The following is a 20,759-nucleotide window of genomic DNA, read 5'->3' on the forward strand; positions in this document are numbered from 1 at the left end:
ATTGACAGGAGATCCTCATTTGATATCATCATACATATACAGTAAAGGCATGCAGAAATAGTTGTATGCTACGTAAAACAGGTGGAGAAGTGTAGTGGTTTGTTGATGGTCTTGTCTAATAAACCTGCAACAAATCCACTCAGACAGTGTGAAAAGCTTTGTTCAGTGGCTGGGTTGTGAATGTTTTATTTGATATGACCATAATTCTGATGAAAGCCACAGTGATGGTTTTTGTATGAGCCAATCAACCACTTAACCTTCTCCAGTACCTCTGGTATGAGAGGTACACCGCCACCATAACAAGTGGTTTTGGATTAGATAAGGACTTCCTCTACCGGCAGTCCTAGTATGCACCCCAAATGGCACCCTAATGGGCCCTGGTCATAAGTAGTGAACTATGTAGTGAATAGCATTCCATTTGGGTTGCAGACCTAGTCCCAATTAGGCTCTGCAGTGAGTGTTCATTTTGTCTCAATGAAACTGAACATTGCTCAAAGGGGGAAGTAGAGTGTCAAAGGGGACCAATTTAACCGTAGAGGGGGATCGTTTGACATATCTACCTCCTGGCTCGTCCTCTGAGGTTTCAGGAAGGATTACCTCTTCTGTAATACTATGACACTGTAATGTTTAGGAAAGGGCGATACAATACAGTAAAAAAACACTTTCCCCCCCCCTATATAATATAATACCTAATTGCTGCTCTTTGTGAGGCTGCATAAACTCACCAGATTACCAATTTCCCTTTCGCTCATGTTTGGCAATTAACTGAAATAAGAACAAGGGGAAAAATCTGTATGGTTGAGATATTATTGCCTAAGGAATTACAATGTCTGGTTACGAAAGACTGTGAGTGGTCTTGTGTGTGGCTCAGTTGGCACTAGCCTTGTCAAGGTTGGGGGTTCAATTCCTGGCGGGATCACATACACATACTTAAAATGGCATGCATATATACAATATCAGTCGGAAGTTTGGACGCACCTCATTCAAGGGTTTTTCTTTATTTTTACCATTTTCTACATTGTAGAATAATAGCGAATTCATCAAAACTATACCTCTACCTTGTCACAACAGAACTGATTGGCTCAAATGCATTAAGAAGGCTAAGAAGGAAAGAAGTTCCACAAATTCACTTTTAAAAGGCACACCTATTAACTGAAATGCGTCCAAAAAAGTACTGTACAGTATATACAGTAGCAGTCAAAGGTTTAGACACCTACTTACTCAAGGATTTTTCTTTCTTTTTACTATTTTCTACATTGTAGAATAATAGTGAAGACATCAAAACTATGAAATAACACATATGGAATCATGTAGTCATCAATCAAGTAGCCACCCTATGCCTTAATGGCAGCTTTGCACACTCTTGGAATTCTCTTAACCAGCTTCATGAGATTAGTCACCTGGAATGCATTTTATTTAACAGTACCTTGTTAATTTGTGGAATTTCTTTCCATCTTAATGCATTTGAGCCAATCCGTTGTGTTGTGACAAGGTAGGGATGGTATACAGAAGATAGCCCTATTTGGTAAAAGACCAAGTCCGTATTATGTCAAGAACAGCTCAAACAAGCAAAGTGAAATGACAGTCCATCATTACTTCAGGACATGAAGGTCAGTCAATATGGAAAATTTCAAGAACTTTGAAAGTTTCTTCAAGTGCAGTCACAAAAACCATCAAGTGCAATGATGAAACTGGCTCTCATGAGGACCGCCACAGGAATGGAAGACCCAGAGTTACCTCTGCTGCAGAGGATAAGTTACCGGCCTCCGAAAATGCAGCCCAAATAAATGCTTCACAAAGTTCAGACACGTCTCAATGTTAACTGTTCAGAGGAGACTGCGTAAATCAGGCCTTCATGGTCAAATTGCTGCAAAGAAACCACTACTAAAGGACACCAATAAGAAGAAGAGACTTGCTTGGGACAAGAAACACGAACAATGGACATTAGACCGGTGGAAATCTGTCCTTGGTTTGAGGAGTCCAATTTTGTGATTTTAGGTTCCAACTGCCGTGTTTTTGTGAGATGCAGAGTAGGTGAACGGATGATCTCCGCATGTGTAGTTCCCACTGTGAAGCATGGATGAGGAGATGTGATGGTGTAGGGGTGCTTTGCTGGTAACACTGTAAGTGATTTTACTTAGAATCCAAGGCACACTTAACCAGTATGGCTACCACAGCATTCTGCAGCAATACGCCATCCCATCTGGTTTACGCTTAGTGGGACTATCACTTGTTTTTCAACAGGACAATGACCCAACACACCTCCAGGCTGTGTCAGGGCTATTTGACCAAGAAGAATAGTGATGGAGTGCTGCATCGCATGACCTGGCCTCCACAATCACTCGACCTTAACCCAATTGAGATGGTTTGGGATGAGTTGGACCGCAGAATGAACAAAAAGCAGCCAACAAGTGCTCAGTATATGTGGGAAGTCCTTCAAGACTGTTGGAAAAGCATTCCAGGTGAAGCTTATTGAGAGAATGCCAAGAGTGTGCAAAGCTGTCAAAGACAAAGGGTGGCTACTTTGAAGAATCACAAATATAAAATGTGTTTTTAGCACTTTTTTGGTTACTACATGATTTCATATGTGTTATTTCATAGTTTTGATGTCTTCACTGTTATCCTCTACTATCGGTGTCCCGATACTGGCACGGTTGTTGCTAACGTGCGCTAATGTGACTGGAATGACGTTGTAAGTAACATCCAACCAGGACATAGACATTTTTTATATCTGCAGAAAGCTTACATTCGTGTTAATCTAACTGCACTGTCCAATTTACAGTAGCTACTTCAGTAAAAAAATACCATGCTATTGTTTGAGGAGAGGGCAGAACAACAAAACACTTTTATCACAGCAACTGGTTTGATACATTCACCTCTGAAGGTAAATAATGTTCTTACATTCAGTAATCTTGCTCTGATTTGTCATCCTGAGGGTCTGAGATGAAAATGTAGCATAGTTTTGTTTGATACATCTATTTTTATATTAAAATGTAGGATTTGGTTTCTACAGTTTTAACCCCTGCTGGTTCTGTATGCTTTGTATGTTCTCTATAGTTATGTACTTGAAAATGTATCAATTGTCCAGTTCGGCACATTTGGGCAGACATGATTCAAAATGTTGTGCGTAATGTAATGCTTCACTGGATCAGTCTGAAACGTTGCACACACCTTCTGCTGCCATCTGTTGGTCAAAATCTAAATTGTGCCTAAACTCCTATGTGATTTTATGGCCTTTCTCTTGCATTTCAAAGATGATGGAACAAATGCTTTTATTTAGAGTATTTACATGCCATCATTCATTTATTATACAGTAGTGATAAGCAAAATGCCAAACACTGAGGGTGGAAATTAATATGAGGAATTAGCAACTAATAACATAAGGTTGAAACATATTTGGGGCCAGTTTCCTGGACCCAGATTAAGCTTATTCCTGGACCAAAAAGCACTTTCAATTAAAATGTTCCATATACTTTTTATTTCAGTGGGAGGTTTAATCTCAGTCTGGGAAACCATCCCTTGATGTTTTGTTTCAGACAGAGACCTTGTCCCCGAGGACAATACCTTGAATTACCATAAATTGATGCCCCTGAAGATCACTTTCAATGGCTCTGACTTCATGAACTTAAGATCAGTCTTGGCCCTAGGAGAATTATTAAGTCTAGGTCCAACCAGCACTGTTGGCATGGCTGATGCTAAGCAATATGCAGAGACAGATAAGGAATCATTGCCAGCTCCCTCCCATCAGACACCAGGAGGAAATTAAAACACATCACAATCAGGCAGTGTTTTAGCTGGCTCACAGTCTGTTTTAACTGGCTCAGTCTGGTCTGGTCTCTGTATGAGTTGTTGTGCTACAAGCCTGGTGCTCACTGGATAGCAAGGTGTGTATTCAAATGTAATTTTCTCCTGTTTTGCCTGGCATAAACAGAGTAGCCTACTTTTATATAATCCATATAAAATACAGTTAGCTATCTGATCATTTCAGATAGGCCTAGTTTGATTAAGTTAATTATTAGACTGTACAGTGCATTCGGAAAGTATTCAGACCCCTTGACTTTTTCCACATTTTGCTACATTACAGCCTTATTCTAAAATTGATTAAATAGTTTTTTCCCCTAATCAATCTACACACAATACCCCATGTTAACAAAGCAAAAACAGATTTTATAAAATGTATGCAAATGTATACAAATAAAAAAGGAAATATCCCGTTTACTTAAGTATTCAGACCCTTTACTCAGTACTTTGTTGAAGCACCTTTGGCAGCGATACAGCCTTGAGACTTCTTGGGTATGACGCTACAAGCTTGGCACACCTGTATTTGGGGAGTGTCTCCCATTCTTCTCTGCAGAACCTCTCAAGCTCTGTCAGGTTGGATAAGGAGTGTTGCTACAGAGCTAATTTCAGGTCTCTCCAGAGATGTTCGATCGATCGGGTTCAATTCCGGGCTCTGGCTGAACCACTCAAGGACATTGAGAGACTTGTCCCAAAGCCACTCCTGTGTTGTTTTGGCTGTGTGCTTAGGGTTGTCCTGTTGAAAGGTGAACCTTTGCCCGCGTCTGACGTCCTGGGCTCTCTGGAGCAGGTTTTCATCAAGAATCTCTCTGTACTTTGCTCCGTTCATCTTTTCCTCCATCCTGACTAGTCTCCTAGTCCCTGCCACTGAAAAACATCTCCACAGCATGATGCTGCCACCACCTTGCTTTACCGTAGGGATGGTGCCAGGTTTCCTCCAGACGTGACGCTTGGCATTCAGGCCAAGTAGTTAAATCAGACCAGAGAATCTTGTTTCTCATGGTCTGAGAGTCTTTAGGTGTCTTTTGGCAAACTCCAAGCAATGTGCCTTTTACTGAGGAGTGGCTTCTGTCTGGCCATTCTACCATAAAGGCCTGATTGGTGGAGTGCTGCAGAGATGGTTGTCCTTCTGGAATGTTATCCCATCTCCACAGAAGAAATCTGGAGCTCTGTCAGCGTTACCATTGTGTTCTTGTTCACCTTCATGATCATGGCCCTTCTACCCCAACTGCTCAGTTTGGCCGGGCGGCCAGCTCTAGGAAGTCTTGGTGGCTCCAAACTTCTTCCATTTAAGAATGATGGAGGCCACTGCGTTCTTGGGGACCTTCAATGCGGCATAATTTATTTGGTACCCTTCCCCAGATCTGTGCTTCGGCACAATCCAGTCTCAGTCTCAGTTTACAATCCAGTCTCAGTTTATTTCTGTATCTTGCATTTTGAAAATGCATCACCATTTATTGCAGTAATGAAAGGCTACAGGGATTGTGTTTGTGTCTGCGTGCTATGAACCAACTTCTGTTTGGGGGTAGAGGGTCAAAACATGTGGGAACCACTGAGCTAGAGAACAGATTGCTGATTTGCTGTACAGCTAACTATAGGATCAGTTGCGAACAAACATCAAATTGTAAAGAGAGAGGATTACCATAAATACATTGGTGATCAAAAATTGGTGATCAAGAATATGAACAGTTTCCTTTGCAAACTCACCAGCGATGGTGCATCATTTTGGTATGTCAAAATAGCTTGAAATGTATTATTTACTTATGAAGGTTGATTTTGGAATTTGTTGTTCAAATTAATTATTACTTAACCAAAATGTGTTGTAGACAAAATAATGAAAAGGGCTGTCTGGTAGCCTCAATAAATAGGCAAAGTCATTGCATGTATAGATTTGTATTTTTACTTGAGACTTGCAGTAATTTCCAATGTTCATGTAGTCATGCATTGATGGCCGTGTTAGACAAAGTGCAAGTTAGGATTCAACTTAAGGGACCGGGTACCTAACCCAACCTCTCTGGTATTTCTCTATCTTTTAAAGTCCTTCTTTTAATTTCTCTAAATTCACATCTTAGACAGATTTTATGGTGCACTCTTCAATAATATTTCCAACCCTCTGATACTGGTCCTTGGGGACATATGTCTTAGAAATGTCCATGTGTACATTCATTTTACCTGACGCTGTCATACTGTGGCGTGAGAGTAGGGGGTGTGGCTGGGAGAATGGGGGTGGGGGTGTGGCTGGGAGAGTGGGGGTATAGCTGGGAGAATAGGGGTATGGCTGGGAGAGTGGGGGTGTGGCTGGGAGAGTGGGGGTGTGGCTGGTCAGGGGACAGCTGGAAGGAAGTGGTTCATAGGGAGAGATTGTAGGGGTTGGGGGGTGTTGGCAGAGAACATGAAGTATGACTCTGGGTGTACCTTGAGTATAAAAATAGATCTAATTTAAGGATCTAATTTTAGTCTGTGACAGTTTATAATTCAGAAGAGAATTCAGAACAGTCGGGCATCTATCCTATCCCAGCCTTAAATACAGACGGATGGAGGGATGGAGGGAGGGAGGGAGGAAGCCGGGAGACATTGAACAGATGTAGCCGTGGTGTCGAGGGGAAGAAAGAAGCAAGTAATTGTTTTGAGACAGACAGGAGCACTCATGTATGGCAGGCAGCGTTTGTTCATCTGTGCTTTTAGCGAAACGTTGACAAGAGGCCTCTAGTCTCAACTTCAAACACTATTTCCCTTTGTTTCAATTTAGCCATGATTGGCTCCTCAACAGTGTGTGTGTTTGTCTGTGTGTGTGTCTGTGTTTTCTGAACATGCCTTATTCATGATCTGTCGTACTTTGCATTTAAAGATAGAATCCGCAGTACAGTGCCACGGGCCGCCCCACCACCCTTGTAATTGTTTTTGTTGCCGAGCAGAAAAACGGTGTGAGCAGAGAAACGTCATGGTAAAAACATTGCACTACATATTGTGCTCTTCTATCGCTCGTGCAATGATGTCAGAGGGGGAAAAACTGTGTTCGTTGTTTGCAGTAACTTCTTTGTTGTTGTAATATTGCAAACAGACTTGGCTGTTTCACCATCAAGGATTCCAGCTTTAAAGACAACTGCAAATAAACATACTGAAGCTCATTATTCAAAGAGAAATATGTTGTTTAGCTAAAACGTGAACAAGTGATTGATACAATGTTATCAGCGCATGGCAAATGTCCCTCTGTAAAGTGTATTGAAAACTTGTGACAATAAACTTTAAATAAAGTTGACTGGACTTCACAGGCATATGGGTGCCCTCTCTACTCCTGATGCTAAGTATTGGGTAGAAGGCTACAACAATCATCATGACCATCCAAAGTTAAATTCAAATAAATCACAAGTGTCCATATTTCCTTTATTTCCTTTTATGACATGCCTTTACAACGTGTGGATGGTTGTATCAGTGCTTGGTCTTCGGTTTTATCACAAAGCATCAGACAATGTTTTGTCCGTCTCAAAAAAGAAAGAGAAAATGGACAGGCAGAGAAGACAATAAACACATTCTCTCTGTTTTATGCTACTTTCACGTTTTTTCTTCTTTATTTAGATGGTGGGAAACTAGGATATCAACGTCCATTTCATTTCTATCAGCTCTTTCAAAGACAAACCATACAGAGTTCTCCTTTGTGTTGGTTCGGTATACACTATGCTGGACATGAAAGGAATCCAAAACACAGAAACCTTTGACTGTGAAACGCAGTGCTTTTTTCATTCATGTCCAGAAAACAACTCTGAATGTGAAATTATTTGGTTAAAATGAGAAACAGAAAATATGAGAGAAGTTTTTCAGGCACTTAATTAAATATTCTTCCAGAGTCCTTGGCTTGGCTACACTGTGCTTTTTAAATTTGCGGTATGGGTAAATGCATTGAAGTCTCCTCTCCTAAACCCATTACAAATACATGAGACATGAACTCATGGCCTCTGCTCTGCAGGACAAGACAGTGCAAAAGGCTGTTCAGTAGCACAACATTAAAATACAACAATTTATTAAATGGATTTCAAATTTCAAATTTCCTTCTCGCACACAACAATGTACCTATTTACATTTAGTTTGATAAATGTGTGTTGTGACTCGGCCTACTTGTCTATCAACCTGTTGTAACTACTACCTGTTGTAACTACAACCTGCTGTAACTACAACCTGTTGTAACTACTACCTGTTGTAACTACAACCTGCTGTAACTACACCCTGTTTTAACGACTTGTTGTAACTACAACCTGCTGTAACTACAACCTACTGTAACTACTACCTGTTGTAACTACAACCTACTGTAACTACTACCTGATGTAACTACAACCTACTGTAACTACACCCTGTTTTAACGACTTGTTGTAACTACAACCTACTGTAACTACACCCTGTTTTAAAGACTTGTTGTAACTACAACCTGCTGTAAATACAACCTGTTGCAACTACAATCTGTTGTAACAACCTGTTGTAACTACTACCTGTTGTTACTACTACCTATTGTAACAACCTGTTGTAACTACTACCTGTTGTAACGACTTGTTGTAACTACAACCTGCTGTAACTACAACCTGTTGTAACTACTACCTGTTGTAACAACCTGTTGTAACTACTACCTGTTGTAACGACTTGTTCTAACTACAACCTGTTGTAACTACAACCTGCTGTAACTACAACCTGTTGTAACTACAACCTGTTGTAACAACTTGTTGTAACTATTACCTGTTGTAATGACTTGTTGTAACTACAACCTGCTGTAACTACAACCTACTGTAACTACAACCTGTTGTAACTACAACCTACTGTAACTACACCCTGTTTTAACAACTTGTTGTAACTACAACCTGCTGTAACTACAACCTGTTGTAACTACAACCTGTTGTAACTACTACCTGTTGTAAATACTACCTGTTGTTACTACTACCTGTTGTAACAACCTGTTATAACTACTACCTATTGTAACAACCTGTTGTAACTACTACCTATTGTAACAACTTGTTGTAACTACAACCTGCTGTAACTACAACCTGTTGTAACTACTACCTGTTGTAACAACCTGTTGTAACTACTACCTGTTGTAATGACTTGTTGTAACTACAACCTGTTGTAACTACAACCTGCTGTCACTACAACCTGTTGTAACTACAACCTGTTGTAACTACTACCTGTTGTAATGACTTGTTGTAACTACAACCTGCTGTAACTACAACCTGTTGTAACAACCTGCTGTAACTGCAACCTGTTGTAACAACCTGTTGTAACTACTACCTGTTGTAACAACCTGTTGTAACTACTACCTGTTGTTACTAGTACCTGTTGTAACTACTACCTGTTGCTACTACTACCTGTTGTAACAACCTGCTGTAACTACAACCTGTTGTAACTACAACCTGCTGTAACTACAACCTGTTGTAACTACCTGTTGTAACTACTACCTGTTGTAACGACTTGTTGTAACTACAACCTGCTGTAACTACAACCTGTTGTAACTACTACCTGTTGCTACCACTATCTGTTGTAACAATCTGTTGTAACTACAACCTGCTGTAACTAGAACCTGTTGTAACAACCTGTTGTAACTACTACCTGTTGTAATGACTTGTTGTAACTACAACCTGCTGTAACTACAACCTGTTGTAACAACCTGCTTTAACTACAACCTGTTGTAACTACTACCTGTTGTAACAACCTGTTGTAACTACTACCTGTTGTTACTAGTACCTGTTGTAACTACTACCTGTTGCTACTACTACCTGTTGTAACAACCTGCTGTAACTACAACCTGTTGTAACTACAACCTGCTGTAACTACAACCTGTTGTAACTACCTGTTGTAACTACTACCTGTTGTAACGACTTGTTGTAACTACAACCTGCTGTAACTACAACCTGTTGTAACTACTACCTGTTGCTACCACTATCTGTTGTAACAATCTGTTGTAACTACAACCTGCTGTAACTAGAACCTGTTGTAACAACCTGTTGTAACTACTACCTGTTGTAACAACCTGTTGTAACTATTACCTGTTGTAATGACTTGTTGTAACTACTACCTGTTGTAACTACAACCTGTTGTAACTACAACATCTTGTAACAACCTGTTGTAACTACTACCTGTTGTAACAACCTGTTGTAACTACTACCTGTTGTAACGACGTGTTGTATCTACAACCTGCTGTAACTACAACCTGTTGTAACTACTACCTGTTGCTACCACTATCTGTTGTAACAATCTGCTGTAACTACAACCTGCTGTAACTAGAACCTGTTGTAACAACCTGTTGTAACTACTACCTGTTGTAACAACCTGTTGTAACTATTACCTGTTGTAACGACTTGTTGTAACTACTACCTGTTGTAACTACAACCTGTTGTAACTACAACCTGTTGTAACTACAACATATTGTAACAACCTGTTGTGACTACTACCTGTTGTAACAACCTGTGGTAAGTACTACCCTTTGTAACGACTTGTTGTAACTACAACCTGTTGTAACAACCTGTTGTAACAACCTGTTGTAACAACCTGTTGTAACTACTACCTGTTGTTACTACTACCTGTTGTAACTACTACCTGTTGCTACTACAACCTGTTGTAACAACCTGCTGTAACTACAACCTGTTGTAACAACCTGTTGTAACTACTACCTATTGTAACAACCTGTTGTAACTACTACCTGCTGTAACTACAACCTGTTGTAACTACTACCTGTTGCTACCACTATCTGTTGTAACAATCTGTTGTAACTACAACCTGCTGTAACTAGAACCTGTTGTAACAACCTGTTGTAACTACTACCTGTTGTAACAACCTGTTGTAACTATCACCTGTTGTAACGACTTGTTGTAACTACTACCTGTTGTAACTACAACCTGTTGTAACTACAACATCTTGTAACAACCTGTTGTGACTACTACCTGTTGTAACAACCTGTGGTAACTACTACCTGTTGTAACGACTTGTTGTAACTACAACCTGTTGTAACAACCTGTTGTAACTACTACCAATTGTAACTACAACCTGTTGTAACTACAACCTGTTGTAACAACCTGTTGTAACAACAACCTGTTGTAACTATTACCTGTTGTAACTACTCCCTGTTGTAACTACTCCCTGTTGTAACAACCTGTGCTCATCATATCATCAAATCCTTCCAAATGAACTGGCCACCTTGCAGCACAGGGGGGAAAATCTAAACTGTGTAAACATTCCTTGTACATAATACATCATTTTTTAACCACATTGAATATGGAAAGAAGCTTTTACTTTTTTCCTTCTCTCACTCTCCTGCCCATATCGCTCCTTCGCCCACTTACCTATCCTCTCTCCTTCTCTCTCTCACTTTCTATCCCTCTCTGCCCTGCCCTGCCCTCCACCCCCTCTCTCTCCATCTTTCTCTCTATGGGATGTTTTAGTGAACCCATGTCACTGTGATGCAAGTGAAAGCCATTTAAACGAATGACAGCTGTAATTTTCTCTTCTCACATTGCTCGGGATAGAACTCTACACACAGTGTTATTAAAGGCAAGGTAAATGATGCATGCATCTATCTGCATTCTGAACGCAGCATGGGGGCTGAACAGAAAGGGGATGTTTGTGTTGAAATTATTACAGTCTTCCCATCGACAAGTTTGTGACGCTGTGGGTGTGTCCCAAATTGTACCCTATTCTCTACATAGTGCATTACTTTCCACCAGGGCCCATAGGGCTATATGTAGGGAATAGGGTCCCATTTGGGACACTGAGTATTTCTCCACTTTGGCTGAGAAAGGAATCTATGTGTGAAACACATTTCTATGAATATGAATATGTATTCTATTTCAGGAAGCATAGACTGAGTCATTAGAAATCTTAGCAAATTAGTTTTGTGGAAAAGCCAAACGCACAGTATTGTTTTTGGGTGTTGTTGTGTATGTGTTGTGTTAACATGTAACACAAAACGCTTGTTGGTTCTTAGGACTTGAGAACTTGGACACTACTAGGGTACTGGTAAATCACATGACACACATACAAATCACTTGAATCTACCGACTCTTTTGGGAGTCATTTGATTTGATATCTACCCCAAACCATTGTGCTACGTTATCTGACCATCACAAATCTACTAAGATGCAATGAATCAACTTTGTCATTTCAAGACAACAACAACATACAGTACAGGGACTTGACAAAATTAAGGAAGAAATGTTTAGTATTTTTACAGCACATCAGTCGTTTTTCAACATTGGTGATGTCATGATCATTTTAACAAATCATTGATTCTAATTATTTCACATTTGGAAAGTAAAGGTAAGCTTCATGATTGATGTTTGGGGCCTGTTATTTATTCAAATTAAATTAAACAAAGTATGCAGTTGGATGCACAAGCACAGAGAACACCCTCTAGATCAATGGCCTGTTATCATTACCTTACAAAAATGTTGTCCAAAAACCATTTCTCCAGATTTTGCTCTAAAAAAATACTTATCAACCTATCAAAATTTAAACCTGAGATTCAGATTTTCAAAACAATCTCAGAACAGATCTCAATGAAGCCATCCGTGGTACCCCCATAGACTTTACCCTTCTGTTAATGTGATCTGAACTAACTGCTGTTGTCTATGCACATGTACACTGTGCATTCCAAAATGCTTGTCTTTAGATTGACGTCTACAGAGAAACACTAACGTTTAAGCATTTCTCCTCTTTAAAAATTGGGCTTTCTCAGTGTTTACCTTTGTAATTAACACATATTGGGTGTGAAGCTTCAAATGCAAGGATCCAGGTTTAATCTATCATGATTTCTTTTGAGTACATCAAAAAAACATTTTCACAACAGAAGACGTTACATCCATTTTGAAATATGGGTCCTATATCTCCGGGTTTAGTTCTGAACTTCTGCTGTTCATGCATAGAATTAGAATCAATTAGTCATTCTAATTCTATAACTAATTAGGCAATCTAATTATATTGTATACAGTCAGTTCTCACTGTAGTGATGTCAGTTCTCACTACAGGGATGTCACACTGGAGTACTGATGTCCTATAGTGTCTAGTAGTGATGATGTCCTGTTACACCACAGTACTGATGTCCTCCACCTCGTTGGGCTTCACAGGCTTGCTGGGCAGCGACTTAAGGTACTCCAAGTGTCGCCGGGCATCCTCCTGGTTCTGCCGTACGTAATACACCACGTAGGAGATGACCATGGCGAACCAGCCGAACATCGTCACCAGCATTGCGTAGTCCGTGGTCCTCTTGGCCAGGTTACACAGGTCTGTGTCCACTGCCAGGAAATGGCGTCCCTCCTGCTCCTGGAGCTCGGAGCTCCGGCAGAGGACGCGTGCAGCCGCCTCATGGTTGTGGGCCATGCCGCCCAGTGCCTGCTGCAGGGTGCAGTCACAGTGCCAGGGGTTGTCATCCACCAGGACCCGCGCTTTGAGCCGGGCGAATGCATCCTTGTGCACGCTAGTGATGCGGTTGTGTGAGAGGTCGAGGACCTGCAGTGTGGCCTCCACGCCACTGAAGGCACCCTCCTCCAGCGTCTCCACAGCGTTGTGGGACAGGTTGAGCTCCCGCAGCAGCCTCAGGCCCCGGAAGGCATGGTCGGGGACGGCCATGATCTGGTTGTGGTCGAGGCGGAGCACGGCGGTGTCTGGAGGCAGGTCCGGGGGGATCTCTTTGAGCCGGGACCCGGTACAGGTGACATTGAGGCCAAGGAAGAGCCCCAGGGGCCCCGGGCCGAGGTGGAGGCCCGGGTCGGGTCGGGCCCGCTGGCAGACACATCCCTTGGGACACATGGAGGCGGAGGGGAAGCACAGGGCCATGAGGACCAGGCTCTGGAGGAGCAGGCACATGGGGATGGAGCGGGACAGCCACAGGTCCAGGGGAGTCATACTGGTGGGGACCACCTGCCCTCAGCATCCCGCCAAGGGACAGGGACACCTCACCACTGGACCGGCCCAAGGACCAACAGATCGGCCACGGCTCATACCAAACACTCCATGTTCAGGTCTAGCAGGACCTGCCACCAGTTGAACTCATGCTGAAATAAAAACAGATAGAAGCATTAAAAAATATAAAACTGCTTAACGAAGGACTATACGTATTTTGAAAAACTTTTTTAGTGTGGACCTTTTGGACAAAACAGGAGCACCACGGTGTATAAATGAAAATAAACCATTGATTTACTCTGTTGTATACATATCATCATAATTTCACTGTTATTGATAGAAACAATATTGCACTACTTGCTCTATTTATGACATGCTCGGTTACACGATAAGGTTAAGGTGCTGACCTGTTGCACCCTCAATAACCACTGTGACTATTATTTGACCCTGTTGGTCATCTATAAATGTTTGAACATATTGAAGAACAATCTGGCCTTAATGGCAATTTATTGGCCAGAAGATAATCTTATAATCTCCACCCGGCAAAGCCAGAAGAGGACTGGCCACCCCTCAGAGCCTGGTAACTCTCTAGATTTCTTCCTAGGTTCATGCCTTTCTAGGAAGGAATTCCTACAGTAGCCACCGTGCTTCTACATCTGCATTTCTTGCTCTCTGGGATTTTAGGCTCTGTTTCTGTATAAGCACTTTGTGACAACTGCTGATGTAAAAAGGACTTTATAAATACATTTGAGTGATTAAGCTAGGTTAGAAGGATTACTGGGCTTAAAAGAACACATTCTTTACTGAGACGTGGCAATAAGGATAGACCTGTGAATCAAACACTAGCCAGCTACAAACTATTTTTATTTAACCAGGCAAGCTAGCTAAGAGCAAATGCTTATTTACAATGAGAGCCTAGGAACAGTGGGTTAACTGCCATGTTCAGGGGCAGAATGACAGATTTTTACCTTGTCAGCACAGGGATTTGATCTAGCAACCTTTCAGTTACTGGCCCAACGCTCTAACCACTAGGCTCTAACCACTAGACTCTAACCACTAGACCCACTAGCCTCTAACCACTAGACTCTAACCACTAGACTCTAACCACTAGACTCTAACCACTAGACTCTAACCACTAGACTCTAACCACTAGGCTCTAACCACTAGACCCACTAGACTCTAACCACTAGACTCTAACCACTAGACCCACTAGACTCTAACAACTAGACTCTAACCACTAGACCCACTAGACTCTAACCACTAGACCCACTAGACTCTAACAACTAGACTCTAACCACTAGACCCACTAGACTCTAACCACTAGACCCACTAGACTCTAACCACTAGGCTTTAACCACTAGACTCTAACCACTAGACTCTAACCACTAGAGCCACTAGACTCTAACCACTAGGCTACAACTATGTTGTGTATTTAGTCAATTAACCTCTTACTGCAGTGTGCTAAATCAGGGTCACACAGAGTGTTTCTTGGTATCTTAAACAAATCTAATTTGAAACCAAAGTATATACCTCACACACATGGTTATGGGATTAAAAAAGAAGGAACCTGCATAATTTCAGATATAGAGTTGAAATATGGATAATTTTGAGTATGCATCCCAATATTACACTTTACATACATCAAAGAAGACTTAAATATAACAAAACCGTTTGACATAGAAACACCGGAGTTTCGCCGTTGAATATATATATATATATATATATACAATTTTTTAATAATTCTGAAATTCTGAAAAATATGAACATTCCACCCATGAGGCCACTAGCAGGGCGATTTAGTCATTTGACTGCAGGAACGAGTTTTAAGAACAGATTCAAATTCACAATGACGGTCTGTTAAACATATACATTGCCTGTTGTGACATGTACATTTTATTATCTGTGTAAGAGTAAGAATACGGTAAGTGCACAGTAATGTGAAGTTAGAGCGGACAATGGAATCAATGTTTACTTACGTTCCCAATCATGACATGATCGGTATTGTTAGTAAAAAAAACATATACCTGCTCTATTGTAAGCTTGCGTACTGTGGATAACAACAACACACTGCCTGCATTCCAAATGGCACCCTATTCTCTATGTGTGCACTACTTTTTACCAGGTCCCATAGGGAATAGGGTGCCATTTGGGACTCACATATTGTGTGATAGGGACTAACAGATTGTGTGATAGGGACTCACACATTGTGTGATAGGGACTCAGCCATTGTGTGATAGGGACTCACACATTGTGTTATAGGGACTCAGCCATTGTGTGATAAGTGCTAAGTACAGTGGAGTGCAGCAGGCTGGTTATATCATACTCCCCTCATTCTCCCTCTGTCACACTGTGTATTGTCACCTTCTCAAAACAGATCCTTGTCTGCAGAACATCACATGGGGAAGACACAGCACAGGATGAATGTGTGGAATTCACTTACAGTGCAGGAACTCTACATTAACCCAAGTGTACAATGCAGCCCTATTCAATCATAAAAATGTTAGGCACCTTTATTCAGCCTTAGCTGTATTTTCCCCATATTGAGAGTCTATCTATCCTGTATATAAACACATACTAACATTTGTCTCAGATCTCCCGGAGGTACTGATAAAACACATTCATTACCGAGTTTGAACAGGATAGGATCCTGAAATATGTATCCACTTAGACATACGATCAATTCTGATTATACACAACTTTACTATACTGCCCAGCAGCTTGATGGGAGGAATTGTAGAACGCTCTAGAATACACTGATTGTTAATGGATATGGGCATCTCCACATATCTGGGGGGAAAAATAGATACTAAAAACGATATAAATAATAATAACCTAGTGTGAGGGAGTGGCCCTATCTCCGTACAGCTTGTGTTGTTCACTAGATCCTATGAGGATGAGAGAGATTTAGAAAGGGAAGAATCTTAGTTGACTGTCTGAGGCCCAGTCTCCCCTGAGAGCACCAGGCACAGCTCAAAGATATGACAGAGAGACTAAAATAGAATAGAATAGAATTTATGTTTATTTATCAATTTCAGGGAGGGAAGCATCTGTGTTGTCTGAGGCCCAACCTCCCTCAAGTGTGTCTAGGTTCAAACGCCAACTGCCAAAACGTTGAATTGCATGCAGGCATGTCATCCACCATCCGCAAGTAGAAAAATGGCAAAGCAACACAAGTGACAGTTGGTATCCGCGGTGACGAGGGATTTTGAATGCATCATCTTCAGAGGCCCTTGGAGGGGAGAATGTAGGCTATGTGTCACTGGGAGTGTGTGAGCTTTGAGGCCTTTCAAGTCCAATGACTAACTGACTGAAGTCATACCATCATACCCAACAGATATTTCACAGTAATGACCTGACTGAATTCAGCTACTGGCCCTCTACCGTCTCTGGCCACACTGCAGTGTCAAAGGTTTTTCACATACAGGTTGAAATGGGTGCCTTTGAAATCTATAATTGGCCAAACGTTAATTGATATGTAAATGTTGTGTGTCCACAGTCCACTAACAACTAGCATACAGCCTCAGCTGCGAGGCTGCAACCATTTCTATTTTTGCCACCACTTCAATTTTCTTTTCACAAATCAAGGACATGATTGCCCTGTCATTCAGATTCAGTGGAACCATTAAAACATTCAGAAATTGAATAAAGTCCTTACTTTCTACCTGCAGTCTTTATATGACCATATTGTTTAGCAGTATGGTTTAGACAATTTTGAAACTCTGACCAATTACAGATGTATGATCTTAATTTGAGACAGCTTGCTACAGCAAGAAAATAATCCTGCAGCAACATGAAATGTGAATTATTATGTGGATAATAATTTACATTTCTTGTAGGGGATAATACATTTTTCGTTGGTGTAAATCAAGTCTGACAGTTTAAAGTCAAAATTACAAACTTTATAACCCTTTTAAACCTACAAGTTTATACAAGTTTTATACACTACAAGTATGCATTTCCTACTATGCAGGAAACTTCTCAGCAACAACAGAGTGATCATATTAAGATCCTACATCTGTATCATCTCATCAATGTTAACTTGGATTTTTGTGAAGTAAATATCTGTCATCATATGATTTTAAGGGGTAGATGCCAGAGAGTGGATTGGGGATAGAGAATAATGCAACCTTTAACATTACTGTAAAAAGAGCCATCCTTTACAAAAATCTGACTTTCAAATGCAACTAAATTGGTCTGCAATCACAATTTAGCAGGCACTCTAGAACTGGGATGGGCTCCCAATCAACTACAATCATGCCTGGGCTTTGTAAATAGCACTTAGGCTATGTAGTGGTTGCTCAATCATTTTCTCCCCCATGTTTTTTCTCTCCTTGTAAGAGTTTAGCTGTGACTTCCTCTGGTGTCAACCAAAGCTTACAGGTAAAGCTAGTTCTTATGACAAATCTCAACATGGCAGTAAGGATCATGAAATAAAGGAAAAATAAATACAGCTATAACTATTTTAGGTTAAGTAATATTGACGCCACCCATTGCAAAACACTGTCAGCCTGGAAGCATTAGCCTGAAGATGAATGAATGGTCAAGAGTTCAATGAAATAGCTCTTTGATATGACCCCACCATAAAGTCAGAGAATAAATCATGTCAATTGTTTCATTACTATGCATTTACAAAACAATTACTAGAGTACTATGTAACATCAATGGTGTTACTGTAGTGTTACTACACAGGTATAAGAGCAACTTGATGTACACCATCATGGTATTAAGAGGCAGAGTGATTAGACAGAGTTGAATTTTTTTTGACACAACCACGACACTATTTTGATCATTTATCATAAGATATGGCCATTCTCTTACTTAAGTTACATGTTCCTGTCAAGGCCATATTTATGAAATTCAACAAAGATGTGGTCTGCATCCCAAATGGCACCCTATTACATACATAGTGCATTGCTTTTGACCAGAGCCGTAGTGCACTACATAGGGAATAGGGTGGAATTTGGGACATAGACTTAGATCTACAGTAGACTAGCCTACTATGTTTTCTTGAAGCATACAGCCCCACATAACTTGATACAGTTTGTGTTAATCCAATTAACATTATTATTAAGGGTGAACCATTTATGCAAATAGTCTTGATGCATTGAGGGGTTTCGAATTACCATAGAAATGGACCTGAGCAAATAATAGCCAAGCTATTCCTCAAAGACAATAGTCTGCAAGTGTTATAAATGGCATGGCATTTCCCAAACAAATAAACCATGCCCCATGGTAAAGAATCTGATTTATGAGTAGCCAAGCCTACACAGATTTGTACACTTTTTTTAGGTAGGCCTATATGTCTAAATGTATGCCTTTTGTTTATCGGTTATATATTATCATTCTGGTATTACAAGATGTTATTATATAGTATGATTTTTTATATGATATAATGAGTGTGTATCTGCTAAACAATTTTCATATGAACACTAAAGAAAACGACACCCTGCTGTGTGAGCCTGCTCGTCACCAAGGCGAATTCCTTCCTATAGCGCACTCCTGGGCTCAACCGTCAACGGTTAACCCTGCCCTCAAGCTCCGCGGCCAAATGCGACGTAACCTACTACAGGGTTCCCGGCTTCCCTTTCTGACCAGCGCAGCTGTTGTTTTCTACATGGGAACAACTCACTGCCATGATTAAACTATGTCATTGCGGCATGGATGTAAAGATGACACCCATTGAACTATGTTATGCCCAAGTATTTATCAAGGACATAACAGCAATATTATTGCAGGCATCCTATCATAACATTATTATAACATAAAAATAACAGTATATTCGACAGTCCAACAATAAACTATATTTGAGTGATCAGAAGAGATGAATGAGGCTGTGAAGCAACACATTGAATCGTCACATGACAACGTTTAATAATAATATGAATTTAAAACATGGTGGATATTGAAATCATCCCAAAAACGGATATATGACTACCCCAACTCATCTATTTTTCCTGTTTGTTTCCTTATCTGACTAACAACAACCATCAGACAAGATAAATAAAGGTGGAAAGCCAGCATGAAAATTATTCCATACATACGTGTGTGTGCTGCGCGTGTAACGGAACTGCGGAGCAACAGGCGACATATGTTTCCATTCTCACCTGCAATAAAAACAACCCCTCTCAATTCCATACGTTGACAATTCCATACGGATCGTTCCAACCCAATCTTCCTTCTGTTTTTGCCTATCCTCGTCAAAGATGTTCGAATATCCGAAGTTGAAATTCACATTGTTGCAATTGCTTGTTGCTGCTCAGTATTGAACATGAAAGGAATGTGACTGGGCTCGAGCTGGTAAGGGAGGGGTTTGCGAGACAAGAATTGGCCGCGACGGTATTCACCCGGAGCGCGCGCGGGGATGAATGGAATGCACGCGGCAGCCAGACAGAAAGTAGGTATTGCCATACTGTCTGTTGGATTCTTCTGACTAATTCAATCCACTTGTAATACATCATCAGACATTTTCATTGTATTGTATTCTCGTAAAACTAAATGGAGAGTTGTTAAGTTAAGACAAATTGTAGGTGCATTTCACTGTTAGTCTACACCTGTTGTTTACGAAGCATGTGAGGAATCCAATTTGATTTGTGGCCCCAGTCAGTCACCACCCTCAATCTGCATAACACTTCAATGAGTTCATGGTAGAAATAATTGTCAAAATATTGCTCTTTCAATGTTGCATACTTGAATTGTAGCCGATCACATTGGTCCACATTTGAAAATACCCTATACTAAATACTTTTCTGTTACTATGTGTCTGCTCACACAAGTTTCCTACAGGTAGCCTACATAATGTAATCAGGAGCCCACATTTGCCATGTGGCCTACACAGTAAATTCCATGGTAAATGTGGCCTACACAGTAAGTACTATGGTAAATGTGGCCTATGCAGTAAGGACCATTTACCATGGTATTTATGAGTCACATGAAGATGTCACACGGCCACGTGACAGTCAGGGGAATCTGTGTCTATGTAACATGCCCATGGTGGCCACCAGCCTGGCAGTCAAGCAGGATCTCCCTCAATTTCTCACATAACAGGCAGGGAAGGAATGGAGACACCCATATACATAATTTCTATGGGAACA

At 40.8% G+C, this 20,759-nt stretch overlaps 1 protein-coding gene across 1 annotated transcript; it reads right to left on the reverse strand.

Annotated features, from left to right (window-relative positions):
• Positions 1-11,880: 11,880 nt before the first annotated feature.
• Positions 11,881-19,939, reverse strand: LOC135549057 (leucine-rich repeat-containing protein 3B-like). The gene is made up of 2 exons (XM_064979124.1): positions 19,773-19,939; positions 11,881-13,820 (listed from the first exon to the last, which is right to left on the reverse strand). The coding sequence occupies exon 2, from the start codon at positions 13,669-13,671 to the stop codon at positions 12,850-12,852; it is 822 nt and encodes a 273-aa protein (XP_064835196.1). The 5' UTR covers positions 13,672-13,820; positions 19,773-19,939; the 3' UTR covers positions 11,881-12,849.
• Between the last annotated feature and the right edge of the window lie 820 nt (positions 19,940-20,759).

The sequence above is a fragment of the Oncorhynchus masou genome, chromosome 12 (assembly GCF_036934945.1).
Source record: "Oncorhynchus masou masou isolate Uvic2021 chromosome 12, UVic_Omas_1.1, whole genome shotgun sequence".
Lineage (NCBI taxonomy): Eukaryota > Metazoa > Chordata > Actinopteri > Salmoniformes > Salmonidae > Oncorhynchus > Oncorhynchus masou.